Here is an 11,134-nt window from a genome sequence, read left to right on the forward strand (position 1 = left end):
GCACATCATCGAGCGATTTCTTTCTAGGCGTACTTATTAAGTTCATCATTTTTATAAGCTCGTATAGTTTTTAAACACGAAGTAGATACTTGTACAGTTTTACTAAATGCAACATGAATTACCTACCTTCTCATAATTACAATAACTACAGCGAAAATCGATAAAGTGAAAATTACTCGTATTTTTATTGATATTTTGTACAGCAAAACATTTAATATTCATATAGTTTGATCCCTATATGTAAGTACGTATCGTAGATCACGAAGACTGCGATCCAGCCGGCAACGTATTGCACTTTCCATTTCATTTGAAATAACTGTCTGTAAATAATTATCTCGATTTGAAAACCGAACTCATACATTTATTGCTGTGACATAATGGCTGCAAAAAGTTTGATTAAAGGTAGGAAGCCGTTTCCCAAATAAACGACACGATTTACTTAAGATTTGAGGTGCGCTGAATTCCTCAGATCGCAGTTTATTGCGGTACAAGGTATTCCGCGTCATTTGTTTACTTCACCTAATAAAGCAATATATCTCATGTGGACTGCAACGGTGCTAGGCATACTTTTTCTTACACTGAACCTTCCCCAGCCCACTTGATCTGTCGTATAACTTGGCATCTTATCAAAGGCCACTCTTTAGGTTCGTTTACAGACGTAAACGTTGTGAGCCTGATGTGTACTCAACTTTAAAATGAGGTTACATCTGTGGGATTGTCTATCAGAACAAGCCAACATTAAAAGAATATCGTCTAAGTATTGCCTAGCGGACATTCACCAAATATCATATCAGTTTGTGTTGTTCGGTGCTCTGTTCCTGGCGCATTTATTATAACACTGCCTTAATGTTTACTGCATGTTGCGCTATTTTACGACGTGCTTTTAAGGTCTCGTTGGTTATTGTACTGTTCTGCATAGTGTTTTCCTGAAACCTGAAACATTAGCCATCAAAAAATCTAATTGTTTTCAGCGGTTTTGTCCCCTCCTGCAGATCGACTAGCTTGTGGTAAGTAACATTTACAAATTATCTCAGACTAGCTTTATAAGTAACTGACCCCCAAAATCAGAGAAAAATGGTTAAGAACGCATTTGCAGTCAGGCTGATTATGTTGAGTTGTTGACTAAAATTAAAAGTTATCAATTATCTTTGGTGTTATAGCGTACTGACATCAACGCTACTGCTTTACTTTACTTTTTGTAGCTTTTATAATATCACAAAACACTAAAATTACAGTATTATTTTAGCTTTCGGTAGCATGGTGCCGAGGAATTGCGCATGGTTTTCAAGTTTTGTAAGAATCTAAAACTCTCTCTCTCTTAGCCTGATTAATACATAAATAAATATAAATGAGACGTAATCGCTTCACGGGGTACAAAGGTTGTGTTCAATACAGACGTTGATTATTATGCGTGCACGCTACATTATTATTAATTATGAGCCAGACGGCAATTGGTTCACCTATGACCATCCATGTGTTGACACAAGAAAGCTGACAAAGAAATCATCTTTTAATTGTTTGAAAAGCTGTGCTACAAATTGTAATATATTAATGATCCACAAAAAACTTGTCGTGGTAATGTTTGACACCATTAGTGAACAGAGACTAAAACACTACAATACACATGCAGAAAAACTGATTTGTTATGCCAAAAATGCAGGTCAAAGACGGGTATTTACAGATATGGACTTTGATCTTTCATTGCAAATTTCCGTATGCTTGAGCATGTGAGATATAATCGAGATCATTGCCTTGTTTAGTACAAACTGTTCCTTATAATAATTTGGTTCACTTTCCTTATTGCCGGTGTTGGTCGCCGCAACGAACCGGCTTAAAGTAGGTAAGCACTGTTTGTTTTTGTCAATTTTTTCCACCCGTTTTTTTACATTTCCTCCCAGATTTCACATGTTTAACAGTAAAGGTGTTCTCTCTGTGCGGCGTCGGTTGTAATTTTTATAATTTCTGGACCGTATTTTTTGCTTAGAAAATGGTAAAGGTTACGACAGCAATAATGTGTCATTGACGACGCGGCTTCTGTATACAGGATTTCTTAATGACTAATTGGGACGTGCACAAGAAATAGCATTTTGCCGCGTGACTGCTTACTCAAAATAACCATATGCAGGGAAATTTCACGCAAGGTATACGTTGTACTTTAAAAGCCCAATGATTTATTATTATGCTGTATGCCAGGACAGCCAGGTGCAGTACGCTGTATGGAGCGTGCAATTGCAATATGGAAACCTTTGCACTCCTTTGAAGCACCGGCTTCAGAGCGAAGAAATTTATGAATATTACTTGTTTCCTGAGTCTACTACGACAACAATTATGTTAGTAACAGCCATTCAAAGCAGAAGTTACAGCAGGTTGACGAACAGAATTTGTAATTTTGTAATCCTTTGAAACACCAAAAGCTACATTGTAAATGTCCAGTGTTGGAGGTGCATATGATCTCCTTTGAGAATAAAGTTTATTGTGTGTACGTGCTTCGCGTATAAACTTAAAGATGCATCTTTTCGATTAAACTGCGAACAGCAGTTGTGATATACCAATGTAGAGCCGCCGCCAAATGGCAGTATTATATTAAAATACGATCCAATGCAGTGATCCTGGAACTAGAAAGTTGCGAAGCGGTGGATAGTCAGAATGGAAAATCTTGATCATTGGTGCGGCCTCCATAAATTTAAAAACAGCTGCATTGTCTTTGTATGATACTCGTATATTATTTTTGTGTTAACAGTTTAAATTCTGAGCTGCTGTACTAATACTAAGCGGTGCTAAATATGTTTATTGCTCATACAGACTGAAAGCGCCAAAAGATCATCATCCGAAGTTAATTCCTGTGAAAGTTGGATTCTTCTCGAGTGCGTTTGATGGATTCACTCTTGCACTGCACTGTTTGTCCTATCGAGCAAGATTCTGCGACAGCGACACTTAACGCGACAGCTTGGACATCTTAGGTGATACGTCCCAGTTGAGCCGCTACCGGCGGATGTGAGTGGATCCGCCGCAGCGAGATCGACCGTGCTAATTTACAGCCGGCATTCGTTGCATCTTAAAAGACATTCAGCGCGTTTAGCTGCTGTGCTGCTACTATTGGCACAGTCCAATATGGATTCTCAAGCATGCTTCACGTCACCCATCGGACTGACCAATCAGAGCGCGGCATTTTCTTCCTTTGCGCGCAACTTTCCCCGTTTACTGCAGCCATCCTACGACGTGCATTCCTATTCTCCTGACAAGGAGGAAAAAGAGCTCTTTCTGAGCCACTCCGAACACAACAAATATGTGTTATCAGAATGCGGCAACTGCGATAAGACGCAATAGTGAGTTCCTGAACATAGGCTCCAATAACGGCGGCTGCGTCGTGGGCGGCGTTGATAACGGCAGCAATATGAGTGTGCCGGCCGGAAGTCGAACCCCCCACGAAGTTAATGGCGGTGAACCGACCAACTTGTCGGTCAAGATTCCGCCTGCTGACGCACAAGCCACAACCAATCAGAGTAACACCGGAACACGCCTCAGTTTACGCGAGATCTTGCAGAACAACAAACCCGAAGAATGTGACGACATTCAGTCGAACGCCGATGACCATCACGATAACGCCAGCCATGTGGATTCCTTTTCTGAGAATGAGAGTGACGATGATATGGGTAATAAGCCGGAAGAGAACGGAGCGAGCCTGACAATGGGCGCGATTATGGGAAACGGGGAAAGCATGTCAGAAAACGGTAGCGATGTACAGATGAAGAAAAGCCGAGTGGAAAGCATTGTCTCCAGTATTCGTGCACCATCAAACGGCACCTCCTCATCCGGAAAACTCGGAAAGTATCGGCGGGGAAAGCCGTAAAACTAAGCGCAAACAGGTGTATCCCAAGCAACAAATTGACAGTGACAACGGCATGGTGAACGAAAAAGATTTATGGCGGAAGCAACTGCTGATGATGCAGCAGCAAATCAACGTTATGCAGGAACGCTATGACAACCTGCCAAGCTTCCGTGGCGGCGGCATTAAACGCCAGCTGGATGACATAGATGGACCGGCCGGAGGAAACGACTTTATGATCCCTGTTATTGAGCGTGGCCTGGAGAATGTGCAGGTTAGCAATGAGGAAGTCAGGAAGTTGGCCGTGCTGATATCGGCGGAAATCCAAGAGCAAATCAACCCAATTATCTCCTCCGTTTTGGCGAAGTATATTCGCAAGCCCAAGGAGAACGCCCCGCCCCCGGCTAAAAATAAGGCACGCACCCGAACGCCGACACCGGCGCCTCAAGCGGAAACACCAGCCCGATCGCCCTCGGTGGCCAGTCAGGCCGTGCGCGCGGTGAAAATCGAGCGAACCAAACAACCAGTCAACCAGCTGCCCGGCGAAATGGTTCACACCAACAAGCACTTCACTCCGCTGTACAGTATGGGTTTTCCGCCCCGACCGTTCTTCAGTAACGAAAGCAAACTGGGCAATGATTTCTTCAGTATGTCGCACTTTGCGGCCGCGGCCATGGCGTCCGCCGCGCCCACCATGTACAATCCGCATTTTCAGAATTTCCTCCGACCCGGTTCTACCCGGAACAGACAGGAGGCCATTCCGCTGGTGGTCTCACAGAAAAAGAAGCGTCATAAGGTCACCGATACGCGCATCACACCGCGCGTAATGAGTAAAGTGATGAACCAGAAGGAGGAGTTGGTGTCCGACAACCGCAAATTCCTCCCGTCGTCCCCAAATGCGGTCAACGGCGCCGTGCACATGGGTTTCAGCGCCAGTAGCCATCCGTTGCTGGCACGATCTCTGGCGACGCAGAGTGCACTGAATCATTCCGAATCATCGGCCTTCCATCCGTCGGGATTGGATGTCAGTCGAACACTGTTACCGGCGGGCGGCGGTAACTTTTACGCCCACCCCGGACTGGACAGGCGGGATGTAGTCAGTCCGACAGAGAACAGTATGGAAAACGGAAGTAACGACATGAATGAACAGAACTCGCTGGACGGAAGCGACTCCGCTACCGAAATATCCGGTGGTCGCCAGCCAAGTGCTCCTTTTCCTTCGAGAGGTACGCAAAAGCTTTTGGTCATTGATGCATGCGTTCGTATGTACTGTATATCCTTTCAAATCAGATCAGCAACAAACAAGCAAGAAATTCCATTCTTGCACCCATAGCGTCAAAAATTTACCGCGCTTGTGCGTTGACTGTGAAACACTTAACGTTTCACAGCCGGGAAACGCCCAAAAGATACCAATACAAGCAACATCAACCTATCTGTCTGTACCTTAACCTTAATTTGCTAATCATGGCGTTCTTACGTAGACGGGGCACACCAGTTTATAATTAAAAGAAAACGACTTACGTAAAAATATGGAAAACCGGGTTTAGGTTGTTATTGATTTACTTATTTAATTTCGTCACCCCATAACCGATGACGTAAGCTGCAAAATTAATGATGTAGACAACATCTTCGATATGAGTTTAAGTTCGAAATCAATCGCGCACTCTCTGGATAGACAAATGTTTCAGGTAATTTTTCACTGAAGTACGAAATTTCGGTATGACTGTTAATTCTTTTGCTAATAAGACAATCAATGTTGTGCGATTTTGGTAGAGAAGAAGTCGCGGGTAGCCGCACAAATGGCTCATCTTTTATTAGACATGTCGATCGAATGCATAATCTGTTGTTGAAACGCATTTATGAGCAGGTAAACATGGTCGAATAAGAAAGACGAAAATATTTGCCAACAGTGAGCAATGGTCAGCTAAGTACACACGGGAGTAGGGGATGCATTTCAGGGATCATCAGACCGGTGCTCGTTGGTGTGTGAGCGCGGCACGCAATACCGACGCTGCACTGATGGTTGACCTCAAGATAAGGAGCTGCAGGTTTATAAATCGACAGGCATGATTGCAGGAAATATGAAGTGTGCCAGATAAACATTGAAATATTCTCATATTATTCCGATCAGGCGCAGGCGTAGCTGTGGGCTGGCTGCTGCATGAAAAGAGGAATCTTAAGCACAAACTGCATGAGCGCTTGTGAATAAAAGAGGCCACGCGACTGGCGTGCTGCCGCATCCCAGAGAAACATCTGCTGTCGCATTAAGTGCTGGCGTATCCTGCAGTTAAGGCTATGAGAAGAGAAAGCCAAGTTGGCAAAATGGCATTATTATTCGTGATAAAGATCATCTGCTCCTGCTATTCTTCCAAGGAGAGATGCAGACAGGAGTTTATAGTCGCACATTTGGATCGATAGATGCGAGCTGACATGGGGCCACTGGGACAGCCGTTAAGGATTGTTCTAATCTTTCCCTTTAAAATCCCTTATTCGCTCGCTGACTCTCTCGCTGTCGGCAGCCCCGCATCGCGCATCCCATCCTGTGTCAATGTGGTGCGCGCATACCGAATTACCCATCCGACACAATGTGTGCGCCCCTGTCAGCCTTGAATTAAATCTTTTGTCAATGAAGAAATTAATATTTTACAGGCGATTCCCTGACTTTCGCCCACTCGAGCACATTAACGCCCATGCATTTGCGTAAAGCCAAATTGATGTTCTTCTACACACGCTATCCCAACTCGGCCACGCTGAAGACCTTCTTCCCGGATATCAAATTCAATAAAAATAACACGGCCCAACTTGTCAAATGGTTTTCCAATTTCCGGTACGTACATCACAAATTTGTTATAACCAATAATATACCGAGCATACAGACAAGTAAGAACAGCATGATTTTTGCTTTATGTTTTTATTCGTCACATTAATCTTGGAAATAAAACCTTTCAGATTTTTTGTAAATGTATTATATTCGGTATTGCGATATTTTATTCTGGTTATCCTAATTCCTGATTCCTGTGTATAACATCGTAATATGGTGTGTGTACAGTTTTATCCTATTTCAACCCACAACAGAAGTTTCAAGTGATAGCAACGATTCGCGATTTATACACACAGCAAACGTTTTCGCGAAAGCCGGTTAAACTATTGGCGTAAAGGTCACATAATCCAGTTCTTCTCACAGGGAGTTCTACTATATCCAAATGGAGAAGTATGCCCGGCAAGCCTTAGCAGAAGGACTAGAAAATGCCGACGATATTCAAGTCTCCAAGGATTGCGAATTATACCGGACGCTAAACTTGCACTACAATCGTAATAACCATATCGAGGTACAGTAAATTATCGCTTAGGAGTTTCTCTTCGTTCGAACCAGTGTATGTTATTAATTGTAAGTTGCATTATGGTAGCTTTGCTCATGAATCTCTTGTTCAAGGTCCCCGATGCCTTTCGTGAAGTGGTGGAAGAGACGCTTAAAGAGTTTTTCAAGGCGATCCAAGTTAATCGGGACCAGGAGCCGTCATGGAAAAAAGCCATTTACAAAATCATCAATCGAATGGATGACATTATTCCCGAATATTTCAAGTCGGCTCACTTTTTGGAGCAACTTGAATAATCCTGATCAAAAAACCCCCAACGTATCAACAAATACCGTCCAACGTGCGTTTCCCCCTTGAGTTGTACTGACAGTTTATTAGTCTCGTAAATTTTCGGTCAGGATTGTGGAGAATAGGAGATGCATATTCCGTCGTGATCTGAGAAAACCATTCCAGCAAAAATACAGTGTTCTTCGGTCGGCTTTAAATGTCCGAGTCAGTGAGACCATTTCATTCCTAAATTTTTGTTTCATTTTATTTGTGTTGGTGCAAAATGCCTTCGGTTGATTACATCTAGTCGCTGTCTTCGCTATCCTGTCTGGAAAAGAATGCAAGTGTTTATCGAGAAATTTTCGGTTCTGTATGGTAATTTCTTGTTCCTCTTCGACCTGTAGCCTAATTGTGCGAATCCAGTTTTGTACAGAGTGCTTGTCGTTACTACGTATTTTTATGTTTCTTCTGCACTGCTTCTTTGATCTGCGCGGTAAATAGTTCCTAATTTGTATAGCATTTGTGCGAATAAATGTAAATATCACTGAATTGCGATTCGCGAATTACTTAACTATTACCATATCGCGATATCGCAACGGCATAAAGGTGACGATACACATACCGCAAACAGTTTTGAAAATGATAACCGATCGAAACGATTAAGTGCATGTTGCAAGCAGTAACAAGTACGAGCATTTTTATTTAGTAACTTTGGAAGCGAATTCGGAATAGTCTATAAAACCGTCATTGTTCGTATCGTCGGCCAACAGTATGGCATCCACAGTCGTGCTGAGTTCGCTTTCAGTATACATGCGAGCTACACCATCTATCACAGGAAGATCTCCCTCTGAAATTGAGAAACAATCTGACCGAGAAAGTATAAAGAAGGTGATTGTGTCAGTTATATGTATCTTGCATTTGGATCTTAAAGTGGGCCAAACAAATTTTAATCCGCGAAGCAACAACACTACAAAGCAAAGCAACCACTGGAATCGTACTCGTACTGATTGCGAGATCAAGAAAGTGTGACAAGTGGAAGGTGTCGTCTTGCTACAACAAAGTACTGAGATCAAATTCCGGTACACATCCAGGTTTTTATTTTATGACAAAACTCTACTGTAAATTTACAGATGTACAAAGCACTGTAACTGTTTTACGCACCTCGATCGAACAGTTATCACGAAATTTATCCCGCCAGAACTTTATTAATAATTTTCTGCTGTTAGTTAAACATTTGCAGTGAGTTAACTCAGAAACTCAACTGAATGGTATTCTGCTTCAGTGCAAACAAATCAATTACGCTGTAGAAAAAATACACAATAAAACTTTGTCAAAAACGTAAGGTAAGCCAGCCGGTAAAAAAGCATAAATCTAAGACTGCTGCCTATTCGGATTATTTGGGCCCTGATTTCTGGTCTGCGAGGTAGCAAATTCGGAATAATCAATATAACCATCATTATTTTTATCATCGTCCAGTAATATGGCATCCACTGTCATGCTTAGCTCGTGATCGGTCAGCATACGAGGACCTTTCACATCCGGAACTTCTGCAACGCATACATACGTTTAATTTTTTCCATAAAATTAAAAAAGAGCAAAGAAAGAGTAAGAAAAGCCTTGCAAATCTGTCATGCAGAAACAGAAAACGCTTTCTCTGCAAGCCTTACTGTTTGTTACAAACTAAAATACCAAAAAACCGCCATGCAGCACCGCAAACCCACTGGCAAGGTGCTCTGCAAACTGTTTCTACGAAATACGAACCATGAACGTCGTTTCAGTTTTAAAAGCAGCTCAAGCTGGTATCTGGCCTTCACTACGCTTTAGTTAGCAGTTTGTCATTCAATTCCGAGCTGCGTAATCGTGCACCCATTATTGTTATTATGTTAGGAAACACAGAGCTTCAACTCCACTCACGAACTTCTTTACCTTCCACAACTAAATCCTTTCTTTCGAAAAGCGGACCTAAATCTTATCCACAAAAAAACATCAACTAGAAATGTTCTCAGTCGGCGCTAAGTCTGTGAGCTCTATTAAAGTAGGTGTGCTAAAATTCTACAAAATTCCTCTCCAAATTACATACGTAATAAGATGCAGTACTTAATGCGGTTACTGTGGCATCGCTGTTGCAGTACGCATTACGCGCGGGTTATCAGTTCCTTCCTCAAGTTGTTAAATAAGCAGGCAGAGTTTAAAATTCCGTTTATTGTTAAACCTGTGTTATTGCGAATAGGTGCCAGCCACTGTTATCACGTCATACTCTCGATGGTTAGGTTGTCCGAAACCGCTCGCTAACTAAAACGTCATAGCCGCAATTAATGGCATTCCGTTCGGCCGATCCCGCGAATGCACATACATAGCGTCTAATAACACAATTAAGTGAACAGATATGGGGCTAATAATTTACTGCAAGCAGTAAGCTACTAACGTACGACACAAAGCGATAAAGCCAGCAGCGATAAGGTGCGGTAAAATTCGATAAGGACAAGCTACCAGTTCCGGGATCATGCGCTTGCGTACAATAGTACAAACACAAACCACAGCATTTACAATGAGAAATAGGGTGAAGGTGTTAACCGTACCTCCGCCGTGATAATGCGTGATAGCATGGATCAGCTCCAATCCGTCAAGCTTGTTGTTGCTGTCCGTGTCATGGAGTTTGAAGTAATGGAACTGCAGTTCCAGTTCGTTCATATCTTCCGGTCGTTTGTTGGTGATGCCTTCTAAATGCTCTTGAATATGCCTAAGAAAAGGTGCTATATGAAACACAGAAAACTTTTCTGCACCGTCACGTGTTATCGTACGCTTTATCCTGTACGAAGGCCTTGTCGTGCATGGGATTCTGGCCAGGTTGTAGATGCGGTTGAGGAATTGGAGGGAGATTGTAGTTTTGATTACTAGCATGGCAGGTTACGTCTCGCAACACCAGGGCACACGCGCATATAAATAGGAGATTTATCAGGTTCAATATCATTTCTGAGTCTGCTGACGGAGATTCTGGCAGATCAATCCAAATCTAACTGGATCTCGTTGTCAGCTGGGATCCGTAGAAACTCTTGCCTCCTGGATCTCTGACCCAAACAACCCAGACAGAATGGAATTTATGGTGTCACGGCAGACAGCGAAGTTACAACGATGAATTAAATCGACCGAATCCTGAGGAGGATATTGGTGGATGACGCTACCGAATAATTTTCGCGGATATTTTTAACACGGTGGCATGCTTCCTTACAGTTTACACACAGAAGCACTTGAAAAATTTGTCAACCTGTCTTTTAAATTTTAAAAAGATTTTTTTAGAATAATGTGGGTCAGTTGACTCAGTTCTGAAGTGTCAACGTAGCAATCCTGTAGGCACAGCACAACCGCTAACGTATGGCAGCCAGCTCAAGACTTTTTGGATTTTTTTCAGGTACAGGTTTCGTCGATTGCGTAACCTGCAGTCTTTTGGAAAAATGCATGACGTGTCGTGCCACAATTCGCAATTTCGCGGTGATTTAAAAACTTTTCACAAACTAAAAAATTTACGAAAGTTGTATCCATATTTGCCAGACCTAAACATTTACGAAGTTACGAACACATCAGTTTCTGATCTTCCATAAGACTTACAACTTACAAGTTAGTGATTGTTCTAGCTCTGAAATCTGAACAACCAGAAGTTTCATCTAAGCATCTAAAGTGTAACTGGAACGAAAGATTAAGAAACCCGTGGCCAATGTCATAGAAA

At 42.4% G+C, this 11,134-nt stretch overlaps 2 protein-coding genes across 4 annotated transcripts; one reads left to right on the top strand and one right to left on the bottom strand.

The window, feature by feature from the left end:
* The first annotated feature begins 609 nt into the window (after window positions 1–609).
* Window positions 610–7,922, top strand: LOC129586401 (uncharacterized). Its single transcript, XM_055479628.1, is given in 6 exon segments — window positions 610–1,007; window positions 2,803–3,811; window positions 3,813–5,052; window positions 6,476–6,653; window positions 7,011–7,155; window positions 7,260–7,922. Coding segments are annotated over 5 exon segments (2,268 nt in total). The 5' UTR covers window positions 610–1,007; window positions 2,803–3,286; the 3' UTR covers window positions 7,440–7,922.
* Window positions 7,923–7,944: 22 nt separating this feature from the next.
* On the bottom strand, window positions 7,945–10,734 carry LOC129586402 (multiple coagulation factor deficiency protein 2 homolog). Of its 3 annotated transcripts, XM_055479629.1 has the most exons (4): window positions 10,212–10,732; window positions 9,990–10,150; window positions 9,337–9,378; window positions 8,582–8,957 (listed from the first exon to the last, which is right to left on the bottom strand). In XM_055479629.1, the coding sequence occupies exons 1-4, from the start codon at window positions 10,379–10,381 to the stop codon at window positions 8,782–8,784; spliced, it is 549 nt and encodes a 182-aa protein (XP_055335604.1). In that variant the 5' UTR covers window positions 10,382–10,732; the 3' UTR covers window positions 8,582–8,781. The 3 variants fall into 3 exon arrangements, with proteins under 3 accessions (XP_055335606.1, XP_055335604.1, XP_055335605.1); XM_055479631.1 differs by lacking the exons at window positions 8,582–8,957; window positions 9,337–9,378 and adding an exon at window positions 7,945–8,257 and having other exon boundaries at window positions 10,212–10,734; XM_055479630.1 differs by lacking the exon at window positions 9,337–9,378 and having other exon boundaries at window positions 10,212–10,728.
* Between the last annotated feature and the right edge of the window lie 400 nt (window positions 10,735–11,134).

Source organism: Paramacrobiotus metropolitanus, unplaced genomic scaffold (genome assembly GCF_019649055.1).
Source record: "Paramacrobiotus metropolitanus isolate TYO unplaced genomic scaffold, Prichtersi_v1.0 Parri_scaffold0000020, whole genome shotgun sequence".
NCBI lineage: Eukaryota > Metazoa > Tardigrada > Eutardigrada > Parachela > Macrobiotidae > Paramacrobiotus > Paramacrobiotus metropolitanus.

Bases quoted from the DNA above. Each gene is read 5' to 3' on its own strand.
- LOC129586402 (XM_055479629.1), bottom strand. From the start codon at position 10,381: ATGATATTGAACCTGATAAATCTCCTATTTATATGCGCGTGTGCCCTG. The intron at 9,379-9,989 runs GTACGGTTAACA...TTTGTGGATAAG, and splicing joins CACGCATTATCACGGCGGAG to ATTTAGGTCCGCTTTTCGAA. The intron at 8,958-9,336 runs GTAAAGAAGTTC...TATGCGTTGCAG, and splicing joins AAAGGATTTAGTTGTGGAAG to AAGTTCCGGATGTGAAAGGT.